Source organism: Thrips palmi, unplaced genomic scaffold (genome assembly GCF_012932325.1).
Source record: "Thrips palmi isolate BJ-2018 unplaced genomic scaffold, TpBJ-2018v1 HiC_scaffold_11, whole genome shotgun sequence".
NCBI lineage: Eukaryota > Metazoa > Arthropoda > Insecta > Thysanoptera > Thripidae > Thrips > Thrips palmi.
This window is the reverse complement of record NW_023144622.1, coordinates 1,203,655-1,231,202: the sequence shown is the minus strand read 5'-3', so window position 1 is coordinate 1,231,202 and position 27,548 is coordinate 1,203,655. Positions and strand designations below refer to the sequence as shown.

Here is a 27,548-nt window from a genome sequence, read left to right as displayed (position 1 = left end):
AGTGGAGGCAGACCCGCGGCGCTCTCGCAATCCCCTCCACTGGCAAGCCTCAGTCGCACAATGGCGCGGGCCGGAGAACGTCGTCCTTGCCGCTTGTAGGGGACGCCGGCCAAACCGTAGCGAGCCGTTGGACTGACTTCCGAGCCGAACTCCGACCTCATCGTGAACAAGTGCATCGGACCGAAAGCCATAGCAACGGGTGGGTGTCTTGTGCAGTGCAGTGTCTGTGTTGGCCGTTGTGCCTGGCGGTGGCCGTCGCCGTCGTGGCCGTGCTGCGGCGCGCTGTCGCCGCGTGGTGCAACCGCGCAACCCTTGCAGGTGTGCATCCCGTGCAACCGTGAGGCAACCCGCGCAGCCGTGCAACCCGCGCAGCCGTCGAGCGACCCCCGGCCGCCGGCCCGGCCCGCCGTGCGTGTCTTCGCCGCGATTTTGGCATTTCGGGGATGCGCGCTCCGTGGCTGCCGTTGAGGCGAGGGGGGTGGAGGGGTGGCCGTCGGCGAGTCGTCGCGGCGGTTGGCCGTCACGGGGGTCGTGGCGGCGGCCAGGGTGGCGGCAGGGTGCCGCGACCCGTGTGGAGCTCGCGAAGCCTGCCGAAGCCAAGCAAGTGACAGTTGCATTGCGCCACGCGGCCACGCTGTCACAAGTTTTAAATGTCCGCCGGCGCGGGGGGCGTCGCTTCGCGTAGCGTCGCGGTGCGTCGTGCGTTTGGACGCAGGGCGTCGTTGGAGGCGGCGGCGCCGGCCGGTTGACGGACTCCCCGTCCGATAGGTCCGGTAGGTCCGGCACCGCGGCGGCCGTTAGTGACGCGGGGGGTGGGGGAAGGGGGGGAGTGGGGAAGGGGGAGCAACAGCTGTTCCGGCCGCTTTGAAAAGAGCGCCACTTTTGAAACTGTTGCGTCACCTGTCTTTGCACCGGATGCATTAAGTGGCCGTTGTTGTGGGAGACGCCTCACGCTGTCCGTCTGTCTGCAGGTCGAGCAGACGACCGGTGTCCCCTACTCTGGATACATCTCCGTGGCGCCGCAGCGCTCCCTCTGGATTTGGATTACCGTGCCGCGAGTGTCAAAGTGCAAACCAGTGATTCCTCAAGAGAGTGCGTCATGATCTTGTGAAAGTGTCGTCCGCGCGTTGGTTTCCCCGTTTGTGAACCTGATCTGATTCGCGAGTGCTGTGAAAGTGAGGTGTAGTTTCAATGCAAGAGGATACGAGCAGCAGTAGTCATGAAGTGTCGGAGCTGCTGTTCAGGACCAAGGACCAGGGCCCCTCTGGGGTCGTCCCCGACGAGCCGGCCGAGGGGCCGGAGGGGTCTGACGGGTCGGAAGGCCCCGACGGGCCCGAAGGGTCGGACGTCCCCGACGGGGCTCCCCCGACTTCCGGTGGCCATGGCTCTGCCCTGGGCATGTTCAAGAACTTGTTGCCGGCGTTCGGGGCCCCGCTCACCCCGGTCACGACCTCGGCCAGCGGGCCATGTCCGTCGGCCGGGGAACCCCCCGGCCTGTCCATGCCCGCCCAGTCCCCCCTCAACGCCATCGCAGACCCCTCGCCCCGCATCGCCCCCGTCACCTTCGTCGCCAACAAGTACGTCCTTCTGGACAAGGTGGACGGCAGCTCGTTCTTCAACTGCATCGACATCAACACGCGAGAGCAGCTTGTCTGCAAGGTGAGTAGTTCGAATACCGCCGCCGGCGGCTTTTTCTCGTGTGCCGAGTTTTGCCTCGGCCGGGAGTGGTTCGATGCGGTTTATTCGCGGCACTCCAAGGTGCCCCCACCTACCCCCACTCAGTCCGAGCCGGATGCGTGGACGCCACGGGAGGATGTGCGACTCGGTCTGGGGCAGGGCGGAACCAGCAGGGGGAGTGGAAACTAGCGCCCCGGATCAAGGACCCCAGGGCCCCGCCGACGGCCTGTCTGTCGAAGTCCATCGGCAGCGGCGCTCGGCACGGCTTCCCAGTGACTCAACGCTGCCTCTGTTTTGGAAGCCTTCACTGTAGTGGAGTAATCAGCTCCCCGAGCCGGGCGTGTCGGATGCAGTCGGATGGCGGAGGCACGAAGGGCAGTGCAAGTCTTGCCGCCTTGCACGGCGGGTATCTCGGCAGAGGGCTTTGGGACGGTGATGGTGGCGGGGGAGGGGGATTCCCAGGCCTTGAACCCCGCCATGCCTGTAATCGATGCAGACAGTCATCCGTGCCGTGGCCTACACAGTGGTGTGCCGGCCGTGGCGGTGCTCGTCCGCCAAGGCCGGCCCTCAGCCTACACAGTGGTGTGCCGGCCCGGCGGGGCCTGGCGGCCCTAAGGTGCCCTTTCCCCCGCAGAGTCAGCCCAACCGGACGTTGGGTCACTTTAGCCGCCCTGCCGCCGTGTCAATGGAGTCCCTCGTTATTGGGCAACGCGCATCCGCACGAAACCCCGCTCGGCTCTTCCTCGAGGCGAAAGTCGAGCGCGGCCGGCGGGGCGCGCGGGTTCAAACACCCGCGCCGGCGATTGTATTTTTACCCCCCGCGACGCTTACGAGCTTGTTTATTTATGTTTTGTTTTTGCAACGCGTCGTCCGTTCTTGTTTTATTCGTAAGCGTTGCCTCAGGACGGCACCGTCTAAATACGCCCGGGCGTGTGTGCGTGCGTGTACGTGCGTGTGTGAGCGTGTGAGTGAGCGCGTCTGTGTGTGTGACCTCCGCCCAGAGCCGGCTCTGCACTGGCAAGAGACAAGGAGTGGCCCAACGCGGTGCCTGCCCGGCCTGCCCGGCACGCCGGGATGGGATGGGTACACGTTTGGACCGAGGCAACAACAACAACAACATCCCCGAGAAAACAATAATGTAAAGCAAAGCGACACGGGAGCAGCAGGAGCAGCGAGGGCCGCGGCCTGCACCGCAAAGTGCTGAAGGCGGCTAAAGGCTCGGCGGCTTGGCGCGCACCGGTGAACCTTGGCCCACATGGTGCGGCAGTCTGCTCCCCTTTGCAGCGCGCAGCTACGCGCAGCGCGAAATGCCCCGCCAAGCGCCCCACCGAACGCCCTGCCCCAAGCGCCCCGCCCAACGCCCCGCCGAACGCCCCGCCAAGCGCCCCGCCAAGCGCCCCGCCGAACGCCCCGCCGAACGCCCCGCCGAACGCCCCGCCGAACGCCCCGCCGAACGCCCCGCCGAACGCCCCGCCCAACGCCCCGCCAAGCGCCCTTCACGCCGCCTTAAGAACGAAAAAAATAGAGAACGATAAAAAGAGAGGTGTGGCGCTGCCGCTACCTTGCAGCGCGGCCCACCAGGGTCGAGCCGGGGACACACACACACACGTGCGGTCACGTGGCCAGCTGACACCCACGCGCTAACCAACGAAAACGACTGGGCCCTGCGTCACGATATTTATCATCTTTCGGGGCTCGGAAACACGCCGATTGCTCGCTGTTTCGTTTTGTGTGTCGGGAAGTTTGTCGTGTCGGACTCACGGAGCTACGCCTGGCTACGCCGAGCACGTCGAGGTGCATGCTGCATCCGGATGCGCTGCACCGCGTCGGTGAAAGCGCGCAGCGCACAGCGCACGACACGGCAGTCGTCTTCGTCGCTGTCCTTCTCGCACCTATGCGGGACGCCGCATGAGTGCGAGAGAGACAGAGCGAAGAAAAACGACTCTTGGAGTCAGTCTGCATCGAGTAGAAAGAGTAGAAAGCCTCCAGGACCGCAGCCCCACGCCCTGGAAGTCCTTGACGTCCTGGACGTCCTGGACGTCCTGTACATCCTGTGCCGCGCCACGTGGCGGCGGTGCGACCAGAAGTCTTTGAAGAGCTCTTCAAACGAGGAATCCATTGGTGGGGTCACACGTTCGGTTCGGGGCCTGCTTAGCGACTCTGGAGCTCACAACGCGTTTAGAAGTTTGGCCACCTCCGCCGGTCTTCTGGCCCACTGTAGCGTAGTCCGGACCGCGGCGCCACCCATTTAGCGTCGAGCCAGCGTCAAATTTGGGGGAAGATGAACTCGTCGGCCGCAAATGAGGTGGCCAGGTCGGCGTTGTTGGCAGGGACCCCGCCATGACGCGTCATGCGCCGCCCCCGCGCCGCCCTTGTTTCGCCCTGGCAGGACGCAGGACGCGCAGGACGCGCCAAACTCACTCACGCAGTGGGCCAGCGGACTCGCTCTGTCTCTCTCGCACTCATGGGGCGTCCCGCGTAGGTGCGAGAGAGACAGAGCAACGTAAAGGCGACTCTCGGAGAGACGGGTTCAGGCGGTCACGGCTCTTTGAACGCGTTTTCAGAACCATCTCACTCCAATGGGACCGAAATGGACGACACAGCGTTCCCTTCGAACGAGGAACCCTCTGGTGGGGCGATTCGGGCGATTCGCACCCTCGTCGCGTCCTATTTGAGGACCGAGTTCGCAACGTGCCTAAGCCTTTTGGCCGCGCAAGTTGCCGCCAGACGCCAGGGAGGGGATGACGACGACGACGTAGGAATGGACGTGGGCGCTGCAGGGTACGCTTCCGAACGGTGCTTTCGCCGTCTGTCCCTCTCGCACTCATGGGGCGTCCCGTAGGGGTGCGAGAGAGACGGCGCGCCGGTGCCGGTTAATTGAACGCCCCCGAGGCATTGTTCGTCGCTATTCGCTATCTCCTCCGCTTCCCTCAAATCGGTGTGTGCCAAACATTGCGGCGCCGTGCCGCCACGCCACGCCGCGCGCTTGGGGGACGTTCACACAGGTTGCTTGAATGGTTTTGCAACGGACCGGGCAGGGCATTGGAGGTCGAGCCCACCGGGCTCACGGCGGGCCCACGGCGGGCCCATGGCCCACGGCGCGGCGGCGTGGCGCGGCGCGGCTCGGCTCAAGGTCACGTTTCGGCGGCACATTGCACTCGCTGCAGGCAGGCAGGCCGGCCCCGGGACCTTGGCTCCAGAGGCTTATGTAACCGCACCTCGCCGCGTCTGCTGGGCCGCTGGCGGCCGCTGGGCTGAGGCTGCAGGAGGGGTCTGCAGTCCGGCAGTATTTACTGCTGGGGCTAATCCAGCGCCCGGGAGGCAATTACGGTAGAAATGCTGCGTGTTTTTTGGATGTCAGCTTTTTGCTTCGTTTCGCGTAGGGCCATGCGCGTGACGGCGCGTTTCGGGCCGCGTTGCTGGCGGTGTAGCTCGTGACCGTGAATGGCGTGAGGCGGGGCGGGGCGGGGTGCCTCCAGCGAGTCCAACGTCCACTGGCGGCGTGCTCGCGGCGCCGCGCGTACGCCAGGGCGCCACCGTCATTCACGCCACCTTGAATGGCGGCGTGCGCGCGTGCGGCGGTCGACGACGCGCAGGTGCAAGGGGCCGCCGCGGACGACGCGCGACGGGCAGGTGCTGCCGACGGCGGACAGGTGCTGGCGCGAAATTCGGCCCTTGCGGTGGCGTATGCAAATGGCGCGGTCCTCGGGCGTGGCGACGGGCGCCATATGGCACACCGAGGGGCGCACGTCATTGTCGTCCTGGCAGTCCTCGCCGTCGTGGAGGTGGTGAAGCCTTAGGACGTCCTCGCGTCGCCGAGCTCCCAGACCAAGTCCCAGACGGCCCCGCGCCAAGGCTACGCCGCCACCCTTTGACACTGACCGTGCCCCAGTTATCGCGGTGTCCCCGTCCGCCCGCGGCCCCCGCGGCCAGGGTGGCGCTTGGCGCTCCTCGGGCTGCTGAGTCTGCTGGGCCTGCTGGGGGTCACGCCGCGCCGCGGCACCATGGCGGCACGACGGCGGCGTGGATGGCGGCGCCTGAACCACTTTCTGCCGCAAGTGTGTCAAGTTCATCCCATTGACAGCGCGGCCGGGCGGCGGCAGGCAGGGGCCAGGCAGGGCCAGCCGGCCAGTCTGCAGGGGGTTCCCCTTCCACCGCGTCAACCCTAGCGTGGCGTGGCGGGGCGGGGCGGGGCGTGGCGGGGCGCCCAGGAAATAATACGCACGCAAGCATCAGATATGCAAACATGGTCCATCCGGTGGCAGCCCGGGGTGGCCCTGTGCTGCGGGAGGCACTGCCTGCACCGCCTCGAGGCGGTGTAGGGGCCGCACCGCGCCGCGCCGCGCACCGCGTTGGGCAACGCATTGTGAGGCGATGGAACCGGCCGGCCGGCACGCCGCGGAGTGGCACGCCCGTCTCGGGGACCTTGCCGTTGCCGCCGTTGCCGCGCGGCTTGTGCTCGGCGCAGCGCGGCGCGCCGACCGTGTTGCACCTTACACCCTCGACGGCCAGGCCGCCAGGCCGCGGCCCGAGCTCGGCGGCCGGCCGAGGAAAATTACAAATATGCGGCCGTCCATTTATTGCGTAACGCCGGAGCACCTCGGCGATGAGACGCCGACCCGCCCGCGCGTGTCAAAGTGTGCGCTGCAAGTGCGCGGCCCCACCCCTTCCGTGTGCGGCGTGCGGCGCTCGCGCCAGGCGGCTGGGCGCGTCACGCCGCCGCGTCACACGACACGTCACCCGTTGCGCCAACGGCGAGCCAGCGGCGGCCGGGCCGGGCGCCTTGCACGGCGCCGTGCCGCGGCGTCAGCGCCGTCTTCGGCAGAGTGAGGTGGGGCGCCGTGGGGGGCGCGGATAGGGTGGCCCGCGAGGGTAGCCCGCACGCCCACGCGTCCGCTGCCTGCCAAGCATCATCAAGACGGAATTCCGATTCCGAACTGTCTTTCGTGACTCCGTCTCTCTCGTACTCTTGTAAGTCGTCCCGCAGGAGTGCGACACCGAGTGACGATGTGACAGAGTGACAGCCCGCTCAGACTGTGTCCGGATGATCTGCTGGATGTAGAGGGTTGATCTTGACCTTTTGTTGGTCGAGTTCGAAGCGACACGAACTGGAAGTGGTTCGTGCCGGTGTTGAACCAAGGCCCCCGCTGTCGTGACCCAATACGCCAGCGCTCTCGGCTACGGCAGCCGAAGGTGGCGACGCAAGAAAGCAATTTTGCAGCGCGCCGCGGGGCGGAGGGCGGGGAATCACCGGCGGTGTCCAAGTCGATCCGACGGGGATCCCCTGTACAGGACGTGAAGGGGAACCACCTCTAACCACCGCTCTGGCTTCCCTGGCCCCGCGGATAGAAGGGGGAATCACCGCGGATAGAAGGTAGACCGGACCGAGATAGAGCAGGATAGAGCGGCCGGCCGCGAGCCTCGGGCTGACCTTCTGGCCGCGTAGCAGCGTAGCGTCGTTCAGACGAGTTGGGTTCGCACCGGTTTGCGTTTCCCGTGCGGCTTGCCACGGTGTGGCGTTGAGTCCGGGATGCCGATTGGGGCCGTGATTCGGGCACGCCGATAACACCACTGCACCTCGTGCCGCGGCATGCCGGTGGCGCTGGCGGTCCGTATGCCGGCCGCAGGGGAAGTACCGAGTGAGTGATGCTCCTCGTCGACGAGGCGATGGGCGGCCGCGTGCGTCACGGCCCGAATCCCGCCGCGGAGTCAACAACATGGCGCGCGAACCGAACGCTTGTGTGAACATGAGGCATGCCCCGAGCTTGGAACTCGAGGACGCAAAGCTTGTGCGAACATGAGGCATGCCCCGAGCTTGGAACTCGAGGACGCTACGCTAGCCTGCGGTGCCGCAGGTACGAGGGGACGCAACCACCAGCGAAATCCTGTGTACACCAAAATCTTGGGTGAAACCGGACGAAATCTCGTGAAATCCCTGCAAACTATGTTCAAATCCCACGAAATCTCATCAAAATCTGGTGAAATCGAGTGAAATTCCACCAAAATATCACAAAATTTTGGTGTGAAATCCTGAAATTTCTGCCTAAGAAGAATCCTGTGTACGAAGATATGTTGTTGCGCCCTCGCGCAGGTTGTGTCCGGCGCAAACTGAAGCGCTCACTGAATTGTGTGTTCCTGTTGCAGGTCGTGGGCCGCGAGGCAGGGTCGCTGCTGTCGGCACACTTCCGCGTCGACGGCCACCCGGGCCTGAACCCGCTCCGCGAGGTGATGCTGGGCCCGCACGGCGCGCACGGCTCGCGCCACATGTACCTCATCTTCCCCGCCGCGCACGGCGACCTGCACACGCACGTGCGCACGCGGAGGCGGCTGCGCGAATCGGAGGCGCGCCGCCTGTTCCGGCAGATGGCCGAGTGCGTGCGGCACTGCCACGAAGCGGGCATCGTGCTGCGCGACCTCAAGCTGCGCAAGTTCGTCTTCACGGACCGGCAAAGGTGAATATCCTGCTTCTTGTTGTTGTTGGTGATGTTGTTGTTGCCGTTCCGGCTGGAGCGGGGCGCGGCATGCGCTAGGCGTGGCCGACGCATTGCTGGCTTGGGCGTGGCGAGGCGTGGTGGCGCTGTCGCCCGTCTCTCTCGCACTGCGGCGATGCACGGCGGGTGCGAGGGAGACGGCGAGGGCGTCGCGCCACCAGGACCGAACCGCAAGGGCGGGGCTGACAATCATGGCCAAGTGACTGCCTGGGAGCACCCCGCCCCGCCCCAGCCCGCGTCGCCACGCCCAGGCCGCTGTGAAGGCCCACGGGCATCATTGTGCCGAGTAGGCGCCGGGGTGCATCCACTTTCCCCACTAGTGCGAGGACTGCAGCAAAGATACGCCAAAATCGGCTATCGTCCGCCTCTACTGTATGTCCCCAGCAGCCAGTGGCGTCGCAGCTGGCCATTGCACGGCCGGTTCATCAGTTTATCTGCTTTTCGTTCACCGCCAAATGAACTCGACAATATGAACGTCGGCAAACACATTTCGTGTGGCTTTGCTTAAGTGTGGCCACCGTCATCGAGACACCGCGGCCGTCGCTTCCCTCGCCTCAGTGCGAGGCTACATCCCGAACACTGCTCTGTCTCTCTCGCACCCCTTGCGAGCCGCCCCGTGAGTGCGAGAGAGACCGCGTGTCGAAAGCACTGTTTGGAGCCAGCCTGCAGGCTGCGTTGAGGCAAGAAAGTCGTCGCGGCGAAGCTAGTGGCTCGAAGCTCGGTGCCGCCAAGGCGCGCCAAGGTGAGCGAAATGGTGGCATTTCTCCTCTCTCCCTCTCCCACTCACTGCGCGCGCCGCAACGGCCCGCTAGCGGAGCGGCATAGGGAGAGGGAGAAAAAACTATCGGAATAAATTCAAGTGCCTTTTTTTCGGGTTGCGAATTCTTTAAAAAAAAAACAGCTCGCTGACGCGAGCTGACGTGTCGATTAAGAAGGGGCAGCTTATCAGTCCGGTGGTACTTTGTACACTGTAAGTACGTGCGCGGCGCTCACGTGTGGCCGCCGCGGCCCAAAGGCTCGGAAGACACGTGTAACTCGCTGCGGCGCGCTGCGGGCACGTGGCACATGCGTGGCATTTGTCTGATCGGATTCGCCATGCGGGTCGGGTCGGCCTCTACCCCGCGACACTGTGGCTGTCGTTTCGTCATGTCTCCCTCTCTCCCTCTCTCTCGGTGACGTCACCGAAGGACGCTGCGCGCTGCGCCTGCCCTATGGTTTCCTTTCGTGGCGACGCGACGCGTCAGTGTGTCTCTGTCGCAAGCGTGTCAGGGTTCGCGCGGGTTGCGGGTTCAAACACCCCGTGGACGGTGTTTTTATTTTGCGCGGCGGAGCGCGGAGCGCCCGGCGAGGCGGGCCGCTCCGTTACACAGCGCTGCGTGGCGGGCTTGCCTACCCGGCAGTTCGCAGGCGCGCTGCCCTAGCACTGCCCAAGTGCCGTCCTGCTGACTGACTCCCGGTCGTTGTCGTCTCTCTGTCTGCCTCGCTCTCACGGGGCGTCCGCTATGGGTGCGAGAGAGACAGAGCGACGAAAACGACTCTCGGAATCTGCCCCAGCGCTGCCCTTGCCGAGGCCCTAGCGCTGCCCTGCCCTCGCGCTGCCTGCCCGGGCGGCACCTTGCGTAATTAGCGGGGACCTTTATCTCGGAGGGGATTCGCGTTTGCGGTTTCGTCAACGCGCGCATGACGCCGCCTCCTGTCAGTCACCGCCACTGCTCACTGCTCGTCGCGGCTCCTTTTTGGCGGTGTATCCCTTCCATTCGCGGCGTTCGCGGCGTTCGCGGCACAGGCCCACAAGGGCGCGGGTGTCGCAACAAGGCCTAGGCCACACCGCCTCATTGTGATGATCCTCGACGGTGGGGACGGCGGGGACCTCAAGGCGGCAGCATCCTCGCCGGGCCGGGCGCCGCCGGATATTGCCACCGCGGGGAAGTCGGCCTGCCTGGCGGCGGCGGCGGGGAGACGGCCGGACAACATCGAGGTCCGTCCGCTCGACCCCGACACCAGCCGCGGCGCAGCAGCGCTGCACCTGTGCACCACACCGCGGCATGGTCCGGCTGGCTGACCCCGTGGCCGTGACTGGGCCGGTGGTCGGCGCGCTGCCGCTGCTGCACTCGGCCGGCCCAGTTGCTGACCTTAGAGGCCCCCGTCCAGGCCCCGGGCCCCTCTGCGGGGCACGCCACTGGAAACCATAATTGTATGCCATGTCGGTGCCGCGGCCTCCGGGGCCTGGAGATTGGTGACGGGCTGACCTTGCCGTGCCGCGCCGACCCGCGCGCCGTCAAGCAGGTCGTCGTCGCGGTGCCGTACCGGGTGCACCGCCAAGCACGCTGCCGACGAACGCCGGGCGTCCTGTCTCTTCGTGTCCTATATCTAACAATTTATCGTTTATTCTGTAGTACCTCCTATTGCTTGAAAAGCTTATCTGCCGCCAACGTGGACCTCTCAAGCCTCTTTGGCGCATTTTAGCCAAATTTATATTTTTTGCGGGGTGCTACCGTGGTCGGCCGGCTTTGTTTATTTTTGATTAGAAAGGTTAAGGATTATTTAATCCTGGAGCGTGACAGAGACGGGAGCGGGAGTGGCTGGGGCGGGCTGCGGCGCGGCGGCCAGGCAGGGCAGCGTGTTGCAACGGGATTGCATGGCCCCAGTGGGCCCCAGTGGGCCCCAGGCATTGCATCGTAGCAGGACTGCAGACATTGGATCGGTGCGGCTAAGCGGCAGCTCGCGGTCCTCCTGGACGCGGTCCTCTACGACAGAGTCCTTGTAGACGGGGTCCTCGTGAACGCGGTCCTCCTGGTGGACGCGGTACACCTGGTGGACGCGGTCCTCCTGGTGGACGCGGTCCTCCTGGTGGACGCGGTCCTCCTGGTGGACGCGGTCCTCCTGGTGGACGCGGTCCTCCTGGTGGACGCGGTCCTCCTGGTGGACGCGGTCCTCCTCGTGGACGCGGTCCTCCTGGACGCGGTCCTCCTGTTGGACGCGGTCCTCCTGGTGGACGCGCTCCTCCTGGCGGACGCAGTTCCCATGGACGCGGTCTCCTGGACACTGCCCACCGGGATGCTGTCCACCAGGACGCCGTCGTCCTGGACGTGGAACCGCCCACGTCCTGAGACGCTTCCAGCTCGTTTCTGTCTCGCCCTCGACCTTTGCTTCATCGCCACGCCGTTGCCGTTCGGCGGTTCATTTCGGCGGCCCGGCCGGTTGCACCTGACCTTCCAGTGCGGCTGCGGCGACCACCGGGACGGCCCTGCGGCGCGAGGCCTTGCTCGCACGCTGCGCGCTCTGTGCAAGCAAAGCTCTGTGTGCAAGCTCGCTGTGCAAGCGGGTAGTGTGTGAAGGCCCGCAGTGCCAGCGCGCTCTGCGCAAGCTCGCTGTGCAAGCTCAGTGCAAGCTGAGTGCATCCCGATCGAGGGGCCGAACTCGTTGCCAGCCAGGAGCGGCCGGGAGCGGCCGGGAGCCCAAAGGTCTGGTGCAAGCCGCGCCAGAGCCGCGCCATGGCTGCGCCAGCCACAAGGCCGGCCGGGAAAAAGGCTGCGCATATCGGTCTTGCTCTTCTTTTACAAGGCAGAAAACGCAAGGAAAGGGCGGGGCCCTCTCGGGGCCCTCGGCGCGGCCCTCGGCGGGGCGCTGTGTGGGCGCTCCATTAAATTAGCCGGACGCGGCGGTCGTTGGGCCGGGCCCTGCGCCCTGCAGACTGATGCCGAGTCGTCGCTCTGTCTCTCTCGCATCTACACGGGACGCCCCATGAGTGCGAGAGAGACAGAGCGACGAGGGCGACTCTCGGAATCAGTCGGCTGGGCTGTGGGTGCGGTCGGGCGGTCGGGCCGGACAAGATGACCCATCCCATGAGGCTCGGCCGGCCGGGCTGCCGGCAGATTCACTGGGTGTGGTCTTTCTCGTTTCCGCGAGCCGTGACGCCGTGTTGTTCGGCATAGCCAGGCAACGTACTGGAGAGAGAGAGGGGGGGGGGAGAAAATGCGGGTGATACTGCGGGCGGCGGGGCCCCAAGGTTCGGGACCGGATTCAAGGTTCTGCCGTGGAGAGGATGAGCCTTTGGGGAAGTGGCCGAGCCGGCGCGTCCCCACCATGAGCCTCATCCTCTAGCCCCGCCGCGCCCCGCCCCGCCTCACCCCGCCGCGCCACCCAGCCGGCGCCGTGCTCTTGGAACGTGAGTCACGTGGCCGCGAGGGGCATGGCGAGGGGCATCCCCACCACGCGCCGCACCGCGGCGTCAGCCTCGCCGTCAGCCTCGGCGTCAGCGGACCCGCCCAATTGTGTCAAAATGTGGCGCGAGCGTTTCATCAATGCGCGCATGCACGGCGGCCGCGGCGGCCGTGAGGTGAGGGGGGCGGCCATCTCGCTCCGAGACCCGACCTCCCCGTGGTGATCCCCCATTGTGGACACATGGAAACATGGCGATGCATTAAGTGGATACCGGTGAGCTGTTGGTAATCCATTGAACAGCCCGTGGTGAGCCCATCAAGGGGCCCATGGTGATCCCATGAACGCTCCCGTGGTGAGCCATGGTGATCCCATGAACGCCCCCGTGGTGATCCCATGGTGATCCCATGAACAGCCCGTGGTGTGGTGATCCCATGAACGCCCCAGTATTGGCGAGCCCATGGTGATCCCATGAACAGCCCGTGGTGAGCCATGGTGATCCCATGAACAGGCCGTGGCGAGCCATGGTGATCCCATGAAGAGCCCGTGGTGAGCCATGGTGATCCCGTTTGAGGACACCTCTGGAGACCCCCGACTACGCGGTGCGGTGCGGCGCGGCGCGCGCGGAGGGGCCGGCGTGGGGCACACACAGTGAACGGCCGAGAATGACGCTGGCCTCCACGCCGCGCCGCGCCGCTGTCCAGCTCGCCGCGCCGCGCCGCGGAGTGCCAGGGCCGGCCAGGGCCGTCCACAACGCGCGGCGTGCGGCGCTACGCTGCCTCTCTACCAACTTAGGCCGCCAATAACGGGGCTTATCTCTCCAAATTCTCGACCGTTGATGCCGCGTTGTGCAAGAGTCCACTGTCGCTCGGAAACTTCCTCTCGTCGCCGCGCCCTCTCCGTCCGTCATCTGGAGTTTGTTGTTGGTGCGCGGCTCGACCTTGGATTAAGGCAAGGAGCAAGGGTGACGCAAGATCGCGGCGGGAAGCGCGCGAAAACACTTGCACGCTTGTTGCAGTTCGAGCGTCGTCGTTGTGGTCGTTGTCGTCAGTAGTGCACGGCGGCCAGGGCGGCCTGGGCGGCCTTAGTGCCAATGCCCCCACTGCACTGCGTCTTGCACCCCACCCCGCCCCACCCCGCCCCGCCCCACCACTCCCCGCCCCACCACGCCTCGCCCCCGCCGCTACACTTTCACAACTGCTAGGCTAACCTTTCTCCTTTCGCTGCTTTGTCTGGGTTGCAGCAAAGTATCAGCAGTTTTGGTGTGGTTACAAAAGCATGTCGACACTGTGCCTGGCAGGCCTGGCCGCGGCCGCGGTCAAAGTTTGTCCTGTGTGTGCGCCACACTGTTGGATGGACGGCTAGATGGATGGATGCCCGGGACGAGATTAGCATAGGACTCGTGACTTGTAAAATGTCCAGTAAAGAGATGAACGAATGTGTGCGGTAAAGTTTGGCATAGGTTAACGCTGTGAAGGCTAGACAAGCTTAGCATCTGGGCAGAGCAAGGCTAGACTAGGTTGGCTCCTAGGCCAGCCTAGGCCAGGCAGCTCGCTGCTAAGGCGGTTGCAACACTCTCTTCGTCTTGCCTGTTTGCGTCAACATATCGCCGCCTTCGGGCTGCAGGCGCTGCAGGCTTACGGGCCACGCGCACAGTGTGCCACACACCTTGACTCGCATATTAAAAAACGCTTTGAAAAGAAAATGCCGATTAAGACAATGCGGCGTTCGGCGCGCATGCCTCGGCTGACGTCACGGACCCGTTTGGGAGTCCACCGCACAGTGGGCCAGAAGACCAGTAGAGCGGCCAAAATTCGAGACGCGTTTTGAGCTCCAGAGTCACTAAATGGGACTCGAACCAAACGTGTGACCCCACCAATGGATTGCTCTCCGAAGGAGGAATCTATTGGTGGGGTCACACGCTCGATTCGAGTCCCATTCAGCGACTCTGGAGCTCAAAACGCGTTTCGAGTTTTGGCCGCCTCCACCGGTCTTCTGGCCCACTGTGCACCGGGAGCGTGGGACGGGACGGATTCAGCAAAAAGGCTGCCTTGGCGCGACTTTTGCATTTTGCGAGTCCAGCCGCGCGCGCTTGTGTCCCCCTTGTGTTCTTGTGGGCGGTGACGTCGCCTTCGCGGTGTGTCGCGCACGAGCCAAAGCCAAAGAAAACGCCATAAAATACAATGAGAGAGCGGCTTTTTCTCCGCGCCACGTGCGCGCTGGGGGACTCTGGCAGGTGGAAAGACCGTACTGTGGCCGTGGCCGCGCTCCGTTTTTCCACGCCGCTTTTCTTTGCAAATTGTCAAGAGGAAAATAATGGAATCTAATTGGCGAGGAACGTGGTCCGTTGGGCTGACTCACAGTGGCGTGGCGCGAGATTTCGAGATTTCGAGATTTCAACTGTGAAACCGAGGCAGGCGGAGACAGCCCCCCGTTCGGCTGCAGCGCTGCAACTCTGCAACGCGGCGCGGGAATGCAGCAGGACGTGGCACACAGTGGGCCAGAAGACCGGTGGAGGCGGCCAAAACTCTAGACGCGTTTTGAGCTCCAGAGTCGCTAAACAGGCCTCGAACCGGACGTGTGACCCCACCAATGGATTCCTCGTTCGGAGAGCAATCCATTGGTGGGGTCACACGTTCGGTTCGAGCCCCATTTAGCGACTCTGGAGCTCAAAACGCGTCCAGAGTTTTGGCCGCCTCCACCGGTCTTCTGGCCCACTGTGTGGCATCGGCCAGCGAGACACCAGGAATGCTTTGCTTGGGGCGCATACCTGTGGCGGGGCGGGGCGGGGCGGGGCGGGGCGGGGAGTGGCACCGGATGAGTTATTTTGGGCGCGTTGGCCGCCGTGGGGCCGCGGGTCTTCCTGGCTGGGTCGCGGCGTCGCGGGCCGAGGGCCGCACCTTACCCCACATTGATGTGGACGGGGGCAGGCCGTCGTCGCTGCACCTGCTCGTCGGCGCCGCGCCACCGCGTCCCAAGGATCCGCCGCCGCTGTTCTGTCGAGCGATTCCACAGCCCGCTCTCTGTCTCTCTCGCACTCACGGTGCGTGCCGCAGGGGTGCGAGAGAGACAGAGAGACAAGTGCTGATGCTGTCGTTGACGACATGCGCTCCGTGACGTCACTGCGGTTTCGCGCCTGTTTACGAGTTGGGCACTGTCCAGGCCGCCCCGCCATGAGCCGCGACGCCGCGACATGAGCGCTGCCAGGAAGCGTGGCCGCTTGCACGCCGTTGCAGTTGCATCGCGCAACGCGGTTGCAGTGCAGCTGCGCGGAGCCATGGCGGGGCAGCACTGCACTTCCTGCATTCTGCCCGCGCGGTCAGCGACCCGCCTGGACCGGCACGGCTTGCGCGGCGCGGCCGGCCAGGGCCTAACCGCGGTGGACGGGGCCTCGGCCGGGGACAGTAACCGACAGTAACGGCATCGACCGCGCCGCCCCGTGAAATTTCCAGACGATAGCGCGCGTTGCGAAACCGCCACCGGCTCACCCCGCGGCCGCACAGTGGGCCAGCGAGAAGACCGGTGGAGGCGGCCAAAACTCTCCAGAGCTCCAGAGTCGCTAAATGGCACTCGAACTGAACGTGTGACCCCACCAATGGATTCCTCGTCCGGAGAGCAATCCATTGGTGGGGTCACACGTTCAGTTCGAGTCCCTGGAGCTCAAAACGCCCCTAGAACTTTGGCTACCCCTCCGGTCTTCTGGCCCACTGAGCGCTGCTGCTGGTTCGAGAGCCCCCACAACCACCCTCGGTGGCTGAGTCGCCTCGCGTCCGTCGACGCCGTCCTGGTGGTCCGCCGGGCCGGGCGGAGGGCTCCGCCACGGAGAAAGTGGTCCCCGCCACGTAACCGCCCGGCAGAAGTCAATGCACCCCGAGGGCCAGCCCGGCAGCGCGGCGGAAAGGTGAACGACACGGCCAAACTAACCTGCGCGCCGCCCCCTCCAGGCCCCTCCAGGCCCCTCCAGGCCTCCAGGTCGCCGTCGTCCTCTCCCCGCCGGCTGCCGGAAGCGGGGCAATATCGCGGAGCTTGGCGCGCCGCTTGCCGTGCAACAGCATTACCGCATCCCACCGCCGCCACAGTCTCAGGGCCCCGCAGCCCCGCGCGTTGCGAGGCGAAGGGACGCAGCGTCTGGAGGGCGGTGACATGGCGGCCGAGCTTTCTCCGGCCGGGCCTCGTATCGCGGGGGACACGCCACTGCCAAACGGCAGTTTCCGATGACGTGAGTGATGCCTGGGGTAGCGAAACGAGGCCGATGTCCGCAGTCGTCGCGCCGGGCTCGCGCCGTTTTGCCGGACACCTATCGGATAAAAATCAGCCGAATCCGGCCAGGGCGGGGATTCGAACCCGGGCCGTTTGCGCTGGTCCGGTAGGCTGCTGCGCCAGGCAGAGGCAGGTACTACTCTACTTCCCAAGTGCACTGACCGGCGGGCGGAAGGCGGCGAGGGCGTTCAACTTGGAGAAAGGCAACTCGCGGCGCCTGTGGCTCGCTGGGGGCGCTCCGACCGCCCCGCCCCGCCCCGCCCCGCCCCGCCAAGACCCTCCTCCTCCTCCAGGACTTTCTTCTGGCCGCGCCAGGGAGTGCCGGGGAGGGAGGGACACCAGGAACGGCACGGCCGGTCGCTGCTTCGCTGTTGCAACGCCGGGCGGGGCGGGGCGGGGCGGGGCGGCCGTCTGTTCGGCCGTTCACCTCGTCGAGGCGACGCAGTGCGTCTCAGCGTCGAACTCTGCACCCTGGATCCCCGCATGGACCAGAGCACCAGAGTGACAGCACGATTTCCAGGTGCGCGGCGCGCACGTCAACACGCCCAGCTCGGGCTTCGTCGTCGCCCTGTCTCTCTCGCACCCCTACGGAACGCCCCGTGGGTGCGAGAGCGACAGACGCGTCCCGATCGGGACCCGGGTCGCCGCGACATGCAACCAGCGCGCGACGCGGACTGTCTCGGACGCGCTGTTTGCGACACGCGCTGTCTGCGTGGCGCTGCGTGGTGGCGCCGCCGCGGCTCCCTCCGCACAGTGGGCCAGAAGACCGGTGGAGGCGGCCAAAACTTTAGACGCGTTTTGAGCTCCAGAGTCGCTAAACAGGCCTCGAACCGAGCTTGTGACCCCATCAATGGATTCCTCGTTCGGAGAGCAATCCATTGGTGGGGTCATGCGTTCGGTTCGAGTCCCATTTAGCGACTCTGGAGCTCAAAACGCGTCTAGAGTTTTGGCCGCCTCCACCGGTCTTCTGGCCCACTGTGCTCTGTCTCCCTCGCACCCTCACGGGCCGACGGCACTTGCCGCGAGTGCGAGAGAGACGGCCTGCTGGGCGTTGTCGCCGTGCCACAATGCGCCTCGTCGCTAAACGGCTCCGAATAGCGCGGCGGTGCGCTCATTGCGAGTCATGCCACGGCACTGCAAGGCACCGCCACTGCCAGGCGGACTCTCACAACGCGCGGGCCAGCAAGTTGTTGACGGCCGCCGGGCGCTGTCGAGATATCGCGACGACTATCGATCTCAATACCCTCGATAACACGATATTTCTCGATATGTATCGCGATGACTATATCGACCCTTATGTGGGGTCAATGTAGTACCATGCGAGACGTGGACGCTAACCTATTCCGGACAAACCGTTGCCCAACGGCCTGCGGCCAGGCTACGGCCAGACTTGCCTGCTTGACTCGGTGACAGAGTGTGAAGTGGCGGGCAAGCCCCGCACCACGCCGCCCCGCGCCGCCCCGCGCCATGCTGCCCCTGATTGTCTTGCGCCACCGCCACCAATCTGTCTGGGTGGATTCCGGCGTGGCAGGGCGCGCGGTCGCGGCGTGCATGCGTGCGCCAAGACGCCGGTGTGTGCGTGAGTGTGTGCGTGTGTGTGTGTCGTAGAGGGCGCCGCTCTCGTTGGCGGCACCACGACGGCGTGGTGCGGCGCCCCGCCGCGGGGGCGGCCTGCACTGCACGGCCTGCACGGCCTGCAACCGATGCACTCTGAATCGGCCGAGGCACGCCGCGGCGCGCCCAGGCGCCACTTGGTCGGCACGGGGTAGGTGGAGCGAGCTATTTCGGGTGGCGGGGCGCGCGGCGAGCACCTGGTGCCGCCTCGCCTCGCCTCGCCTCGCCCCCGGGGTCTGACGGCGTCCTCCCCGCGGGGGCTCGCGGGATTGATGCGTGTGACGCGTATTCTGGGATGACGCGGCGTTGCGTGGGCGCCGGCATCCTCTTTTCGTCGCTCTGTCTCTCTCGCACTCACCGGGCGGCCCACGAGTGCGAGAGAGACAGAGCGTCGAGACGAGCCCTCGGAGTCAGGCGGCAGGGCGGCAGGGCGGCCGTGCTGAGGTAACGTGGCGGTACCCCTCGCCTCGGTACCCGTCGGCGCTGCCGCGCGAACGCGTGGGATGCATAGGGGTCGTTGGACGGGGCATCGAGCAGCATCTAGTGATGTAACCGGGAGGGGCGCGGGGGTGAGGGCTGCGGGGCTTGGCGGCTGGCGCGGTCCGCGGTCCGCGGCGCTTAGGGGTGGCCGATGATGCGATTGGCGGCGCGCGTGACGCGCCCCGCGCCTTGCGCCACGCCCCGCACACGTTTTGCATGTTGCCATCGAAGAAAAGATGTAATTAATTAGGCGCCTGCCCCAGTAGCGGCCACGCCCCGCCCCGCCCCGCCCCGCCCCGCCCCGCCCACCCCACCCCGCCCGCGCCGCGTGCACCTCGCCGCTGACCCCGCGGGCCACGCAACGCCGCGTTGGTACACACACAGCGGGGCACCGCGGCGAGCGCGCGAGCGGCTGCGACAGATTAGACTCGCGGGAGGCACCTGCCAATAGGCCGATGTCTCTCTCGCACTCACGGGGCGTGCGGGGGCGAGAGAGAGAGAAAGAGAGAGAGAGAGAGAGAGAGCGACGAGGCACTGCCGACAGTGCAGCGGTGGTTCGGCCGTTCGGCGCGCGGTTTTCAAATGTCGGCCCGGCCGGCCGGCCGCGGCACAGTGGGCCAGAAGACCGGTGGTGGAGGCCAAAATTCTAGACGCGTTTTGAGCTCCAGAGTGAATGGGACTCGATCAGAACGTGTGACCCTGCTAATGGATTGCTCTCCGAACGAGGAATCCATTGGTGGGGTCACACGCGCGGTTCGAGTCCCATTTAGCGACTCTAAAGCTCAAAACTCTCAAAACGCGGCCAGAAATTTCGCCGCCTCCAATGGTCTTCTGGCCCACCGTGCGCTTGCGGAGGAGGCGAAGGAGATCGGTCGGGCTGCGCCAATGGCTGCGCCAATGGCTGCGCCGCGTTGCCGTTGCCTTGCCATTGCCCCACCACGCCGCCGCGCCGCCACGCCGCTTTGGCGAGTCGAGTCAGACAGTCACCTGGTTGGTAATAATAATGAAATAGCGGTCTGGGATTTCAGCTCGCATCGCCTCTTCCTCCTCCTCCTCCTTCTCCTTGTTGTTGCACGGCACGCGCGTGTCCCCACACAATGGCGAACGCACACTTTCTTCCTGCTCCATCTCCCTGTCCGTCCGTCCGTCCTTCTGTCCGCGGTTCGTCTCGACAGCGACGTCGTCACCGACTTCGTCACACGGCCCGGGTCAAGTTACTGGTGTCCTGCGTAAGGCGACCCCATTTCTAAATACGGTTGCCGCCTCGCCGCTCGCCCAGCTGCGCTCAGAAACAAAACCAAGTCCCGTATCGCCAAGTCCACCAAGTCCTCCAAGTCCTTGGAGTCCGCCAAGTCCGCGCTCGCGCCCCACACGCGTTGTTTTAGCCGCGCCGCACAGTGCGCCAGCAGTCCGGCGCCGGCGGACAAAACTCTAAACGCGTTTTGAGCTCCAGAGTCGCTGAATGGGACTCGAACCGAACGTGTGACCCCACCAATGGATTGCTCTCCGAACGAGGAATCCATTGGTGGGGTCACACGTTCGGTTCGAGTCCTGTTGAGCGACTCTGGGGTTCCAAACGCATTTCGAGTTTTGACCGCCTCCGCCGGCCGTAGCGCCTGCGAACGGAGGGGTAGGCATCCCTGCAGCACACACGCGCGCGCAACGCAGCCGGATGCCTACCGCGCAGGCGCTCCGGCCGCCGACTCCGCACATCGCTTTCGTCGCTCTGTCTCTCTCGCACTCGTGGGGCGGGCCGCAAGGGCGCGAGAGAGACAGAGGTACCAGCCGGCCGGCTGCTTTGCTGCTTATCCAACGCGGCCCGGCCGTCTTGCCTGCAGGCCGCTGGACGTAGCCGTCGGCCGTTGCCCCGGGTGACATAAGGCCCCCTGGTCGGCCTGGCTACCGGAGCCGGAGGCAGGGCGGCGGCGTCTTGGCGGAGAGGCGCCCCGCACTGCTTTCTCCAGGGCCGTTGAACTCCTCTCCCCCCCGGGCCGTCGGCGCCGTCGGCCACTCGGCGAGGGCGGCGGGCAAGTCGTGGGCCGCGCACCGCAACACTACACTGCATTACGGCGGCGCGTGCGTTGCAACGCGTGGCGGCGAAACCATCAGGTGGATCAATCGCAAATGGAATCCGATGCCCTGATTGGCCGGGCCGCCGGGACGCGGAGACACATGGCGACCAATCAGAGTCCGTTAACTGCCTGGCTGATTGATACTTGACATTTGCCGGGCATGGGCCGCGGCGGGCGAGGCGAGGCGTGGCGTGGCGCGGCGCGGCGTGGCACAGTGGGCCAGAAGACCGGTGGAGGCGGACAGAACTGTTGACGCGTTTTGAGCTCCAGAGTCGCTAAATGGGACTCGAACCGGACGTGTGACCTCACCAATGGATTCCTCGTTCGGAGAGAAATCCATTGGTGGGGTCACACAGTCGGTTCAAGTCCCTTTTAGCAACTCTGGAGCTCGAAACGCGTCTAGAGTTTTGTCCGCCTCCACCGGTCTTCTGGCCCACTGTGCGTGGCCTGGCGCAACGCGTCCGTCTGGCCTGGCGTGGCCTGGCGTAACCTCGCGCGCTTTGTTGGTGAATATTTTTACGATCCAGTTGACCAACCCGGCCGTGTCGCACCAGTCGCACGGCGCCGTGTCGCCTACACCGCCTCACGCACTGCCAGGCTGTCTGCCGGGCCGAGGCTGGGCCGGCTGCCTATCCCTAGACAATAAATCACTGAATAATCATTTGACCGGGAGGCGGCATTTCTACACTTCGTAACGGCTGCGTTGGAGACGCGGCGGTCGCGGAAAGTCCACGCATCGAGTCGATGCGAGGTCCCTGGTGCAGGGCAGGTGCAGGGCCTGCAGGGGCAGCGATTCGGAGGAGCCGGCTCGCCTTTCTGCGGACTGATTCCGAGAGTCGTTTTCGTCGCTCTGTCTCTCTCACACCTATGCGGGGTGCCCTATGAGTGCGAGAGAGACAGAGCGACGAAAACGACTCTCGGAATCAGTCTGCAGTCTCTGCCGCACTCGGGGTGCCCTCCGTAAGAGTGGGTGAGAGACAGATCGACGAACTGGTCATCTGACTTGCTCGGCTTTGGCTGTCGCTGAGATGGGCGCCGAATTCGGCCGCATTTGGCCGAGATCGGCGTGCACGCTGAGGTCTGCAGGTGGGAGTGGGCCCGGTCAATTTGTTTGAGGCAATCGCGTGGATCGGGATGATGAGAGCGCTCCGTGTGACACAATGATTCATTCGGCCTGCGGCGCACCGCCACACTCGCTCCGAAGAGCAGTTTTCGTCGCTCTGTCTCCGTCGCGCACCCGAGGGGCGTCCCACAGGGGGTGCGAGAGAGATGAGACCATTCTTCGGAATCGCTCGGCGCAGGCCCGTGCCGAGAAACAGGTTTCTTTCACATCCAAGAATGAGACGCCGTGGCTGAGCGGGGCTGAGCGGGGCTGAGCCGAGCTGGGCTCGGTTGTGTCAGAAAGCGACAGAACGCTCGCGGAGGCGGTGAGAGAAAAGGGGGGGGGGCAGGGGTAGCCGCCCGGCAAAGGACTCACTTGTGTTCGTTTCGTAAATGTTCCATGTTTCAACACGAGTTTTATCGGCGTTGCATGGCGGTGCCCGGCTGGTGCTGGTCGGTGCCTCGCTGCATGGCCAGCATGGCCTGCGCGGCCGCGTCGCTGGACGGCACGTCACTGTAAATGGCGTTGCCTCAGCGGGGTGGCCGTCCCTGCAGACTGATTCCGAGAGTCGTTTTCGTCGCTCTGTCCCTCTCGCACTCATGGGGCGTCCCGTACGGGCGCGAGAGAGACAGAGCGACGAAAGTGACTCTCGGAATCAGTCTGCTGGTCGCCTTGGCCCGGCGGCCGGTGTAAGGCACTGTAAACGGTCCTCGTGGACAGTGTATCGGTGCGAACCGATCGCCGATGACAATCCGACGATCCGCATCGCCACCACCGGGCCCCTGAGAAATCCTTTTTTGACGGTGTAGCGGTCGGGAGGAGGGAGGGGTGGTGTGATCCCGCTGCTGGGGCTTACTCAATGATCTTGCTTGCGACCGACGGACCGACGGACCGGCGTGAGTGTTGCTTTGGGGCACGGCAATCGGGTGGGTGGGAATACACAGCCAAGCGGTATCGGCGGCCGGGTTCGAATCCCCACGCGTCTCTCTTGTTTTTGTTTTTGTTGTTTTGCGTGATTGGGAGCGAGGAAGGCCTGCCGGCCCGCGGAGTGCCCCCAGTGTGCCCCCAGTGCTCCCGGCGACCCGAAAGAGCGAGACGCGTGTACAGACAGTGGGCACCACCCCGCCGCCACGCCGCCTGCCGCACTGCCGTGTGCCCAAGGCGCGGCGCGGGCGGGGCGGGGCGGGGCGGTACAGACCGATAAGCGCGTAATCAGTATGGGGCACAACGCGTTTCACAACTCATACGCTGCGCTGCGCCCCGCCCCGCCGCCGCGCCCGTCCACGACATCAACACCAAAGCAGGCCTACCCAGCCAAGGGCCGCCCGCCCCGCCCCGCCCCGCCCCGCCCCGCCCCGCCCCGCCCCGCCCCCACTGGTCGCCGCTAAAGGGCAGGACGCGTGTCGGCATCGTGCCGGTGGCCGGTGGCTTTAAAAACGGCCGCGGTGTCGCGGGGGCGGCGTGGCGGCGTGGCCGCGGCTTCGGTAAACGGCACTGCTTGTTGTTATTGCGGCCGGTTGCGTATTTCTTTGTCGGCGGTGATGGAGGGGGAGGGGGCAGACTTTTAATTTAGGCCGCCGGAGGACCCCCTGCGTCTGCGTTGTCGGCGAGGTGCGGCGGCGCCTCTTCCCTATGCTCGACCCGCTCGACCCTGCCTTGGCCTGAACAGCGCCGACGTCGCTCCGTCTCTCTCGCACTCCCACGGGGCTCCCTGTGAGCGAGAGAGAGAGAGAGAGAGAGAGAGAGAGAGAGAGAGAGAGAGAGAGAGAGAGAGAGAGAGAGAGATAGGAGCGGTCTGCGGGGGATGGCCACCCCAGTGTCACTGCATTCCCCGGAACCGGGTCGTCCAACGCGGTGCTCACAACGCCACGTGCAACGCCACGGGGTACACTACACTGTACAGCGCGGCGATGGCCAGGCCCGGGCTGGCCGATGTGGAGCGCGAGGGCGTTTCGTTGGTCTCGCTGTCTCTCTCGCTCCGCCGCGGCGCCGCCACCCGCGGCCCTCGACGTTGGGCTGCCCTCGGCCCGGCCCGCCAGCAGACTCTGTCTCTCTCGCACTCACAGGGCGTCCCGTTTGGGTGCGAGAGAGACAGAGCGACGAAAACGTCTCTCGGAATCAGTCTGCTGCGACAAGGACAGACAGACTGGCTGTGCTGGCTGTGACGTTGCCCCCTGCCCCGGGAGGCCCGGCAGCCCTGGCCAGACTTTGGGCCGAGTGTGTTGCTTCACACCCACGTCGCGCTTGTCTGTGTGTGAGTGTGTGAGTGCGTGCGGCCGGGAGGGGGACAGGGCGTGCTTTTCAAGGGCAGGTCTGAGCGCTTTGACACACACACACACACACACACACACACACACACACACACACACACACACACACACACAGGTGATGCAATGCGATTTTTCACAGAGCGCCGCGCGGATAGAAATTTTGAAACGGCCAACGGGCCCTACTGCACTCTCCGCATTGTCGCAATGGGGCTGCGCGCTGCGCCTCCGAGAGCCACCTAGCCGCTCTCGCTGCCCGCAGACTGATTCTCTGGCACTCGTGGGGCGTACCATACGGGTGCGAGAGAGACAGAGCGACGAAAACGACTCTGAATCGTCAGACTGCCGCTGCCGACGTCTCTAACGTGATTCGATCTCTGTTGCAGGACGACACTGAAACTGGAGTCACTGGAGGACGCCGTGGTGCTGGACTCGCCGGAGGACGACCTGCTGCAGGACAAGCGGGGCTGCCCGGCGTACGTGAGCCCGGAGATCCTGCGGAGCCACACCCAGTACTCGGGCAGGGCGGCGGACATGTGGAGCCTGGGCGTCATCCTGTACACCACGCTGGTGGGGAGGTGAGTCTGCCTTGCGGACTGGGCCAGTGGCGGCGGGCCAGAAGACCGGTGGAGGCCGCCAAAATTCAGGACGCGTTTTGAGCTCCAGAGTCGCTAACCAGGACTCGAACCGAACGTGTGACCTCACGAATGGATTCCTCGTTCGGAGAGCAATCCATTGATGGGGTCACATGTTCGGTTCGAGCCCTCTAGCGACTCTGGAGCTCAAAATGCTTCTGGAGTTTGGCCGCCTCCACCGGTCGTGCGGCCCACTGTGCGGCGGCGGCGGCGTGGCGGGGAATGCCCCCGAGACCTGCTCTGTATTCCACCCTGTTGGCAATGTTTGCGCACTTCGTTGCCGACGCTAACGCCCTCTCTCTCGCTCTGGTTGCAGGTACCCGTTCAACGACACGGAGCACGCCTCGCTGTTCGCCAAGATCAGCCGCGGCCACTACGTCATGCCGGAGTGGCTGGGCCACAAGGCGCGCTGCCTGATCCGCTCGCTGCTGCGGCGCGACCCCTCGGAGAGGCTGACGGCCGAGGACGTGCTGCGGCACCCCTGGCTGCAGCAGGACCGCGACGGCCTCGGCGACGACGCCGGCGGCGACCTCCATCACCACCACCACCACCACGCCGACTCGGCCAGCGACCAACTCGTGCCGGACGTGATGTAGGCCGAGGCCCAGGCCGAGGCCTACTCACCACCTGTTATCGCCTCCCCGATGATGGCGACGACCTCGGTGTCCTCCACCTGCTCGCCGCCGCGGCCCGGCCGCCCGGCCGTCTGGCTGCGGCTCGGCAGAGCTCTGCACGACAGTGGAAGTGCAGCAAGTCCCCGCCAAGCTGCCTTAGCCGGCAGAAATTATTTTTATTTTATAAGTGGTTGGAACAATGAAGAGTATTTATTATCGAAAGCCAATGATTGCCATACTCACACACGCACACACACACAATGTAGGTAATGTGAAATGAGCTGTGTTCAATTTTGTAGTGTCAAGAACGATGATGTTTTGTCGACCACCATTCCTTGTTCTTGTCCCTTGTTGCATGTCTCTTTCGAGTGAAACCAAACTTTGAAATGTATTAGCATCTCTTACTTCGATGTGAAGTACACTTTCGCCCCATTGTCAAAATTCAATCAACAAGCATCTCGTTAACTTGGTAATTGTTGTTGCTGTCTCAAAGTCAGTGTGTGGACTAGTGTGTGTGATCTGAAACAAGATATGTATGTGCTAATCTTGACCTGTATGGTTTAGTGTATGAATTTAATTTAAACTCAGTTTTGGCCTATTTTATATATTGCCAACTTTTGAAAAATCTGTGATAGAAACTTCATTCAATATCAAATCCAGATTTTATCCGTGACTGTTTCTCATTTGTGATATCAGACATTGAAAAAGGTCAGAAATGTTAACTGAGAACATTTGAGGTAAAACATAGGAACACATCACGTGGTTGCAATCCTGATTATTGTAACAGTTTATTAAGACAGCAAGACACCTGCCCATCATATTTGTTTTGTGTTTTCATTTACACAACACAGATTGTTTTTTTTAATCCAATGTTTCATTGTCTCTACATTCCTCTTGTAAGTGACTATGATAACCAAATTTTATAAGGAAACGCTATTTGAATCCAGCAAGAGTTCATTGCATTTCTGTGAAAGTGCATTAATCTCACGTGCTCTGACTCAGCAGCAATGTTGTATTTTTATAGAACCAAGCACTCTTGAATGAGCTTGTGCCATAGTTTTTCTTAATGTGCACTTAAGCACATCTTCAAACAAAAAAAAATCTGAGTGAGAATAATTTTACAGAAAAGAGGCTGTGTCTTTTGTACTGCATTTACATCCTATAGTTTACATGGCCATACAGATCTACAGACGCACAATTGTTGGACCAAATGTGTCAGTTAGGTGTCACACAACTTAGAACATAAATAATTAAGAATTAGACATACCTGCCTGCGTGTAACTTATTTATTGTGTTCAACTGGACAGAATGAGATCTCAATTTGTTTTAAAATTGTGTTGTTCCTTTATGACATGTTGTCTATGTTGTGGTGGATTAAAGTCATATTCTGCAACTTTCTTAATGTAAGCTTTCTATGATTTCTCCCAAAAATAATTGGAATGAAAACCACAATGAATATTTAAAAATATTTGAGTAGTGAGTGAAAGGCAACAAAATAATTAGGGCTTCAAATCATCATTTAATTAGGCAGTTATTAAATTTGGTTTATTTATTATAACTGTGCATGTTGGTTTCTGAAGAACGGTGTTTTCTATTAGGAATTTGAATTACATATTTTGTCCAGAAGTTAGATTAAGAATCTTTACCTCCAACTACCCCTAGTACTCCCATTCATAAATTTCTCAACATATGTGATACAAATTATTGCTTACAAGTAAAAGATTCCCTCCTGCCTGAATTTTTGTACAGGCCCTATAAGAATGGACTTTTTTTGTTTAGAATCCATCTGAAGTGGAAGCATCTACATTTTCTTTTAGACATCAGTATACAACACTTAAAGTTGTTGCTTCGCATCATTAAAAAAAATGTTACGTGTCCCGTCTCCCTCTCTGTGGATTTAGTCTTTTATTAGCTCCTCAAGTTTGTTATAGTATCTAACAGTGTGCATCCATGTCCATCATTTCTTGTGAAAGAAAAGCATTTCTTGTGAATATTTGTTGAATAATAAGTATTTCAAATACGAATGCAAGTGAATCCTTATTCTGGATAACCCATCCCTCAGAAAACTTAATCGATTCACACAAAATTGACATCCACACTGGGACGTCCACCCACGTGGCTCAAATCGTTCAAAACGCCTTGGTCTAGCCCGTAATGGTAATGGCTGGGTAGGCA

At 63.0% G+C, this 27,548-nt stretch overlaps 1 protein-coding gene across 1 annotated transcript; it reads left to right on the top strand.

Annotated features, from left to right (window-relative positions):
• On the top strand, positions 1-27,397 carry LOC117639202 (tribbles homolog 2-like). Its single transcript, XM_034374637.1, has 5 exons — positions 1-199; positions 972-1,659; positions 7,822-8,129; positions 24,511-24,702; positions 25,076-27,397. Exons 2-5 carry the CDS (start codon positions 1,192-1,194, stop codon positions 25,353-25,355), a joined length of 1,248 nt encoding a protein of 415 aa, XP_034230528.1. The 5' UTR covers positions 1-199; positions 972-1,191; the 3' UTR covers positions 25,356-27,397.
• Positions 27,398-27,548: the final 151 nt, after the last annotated feature.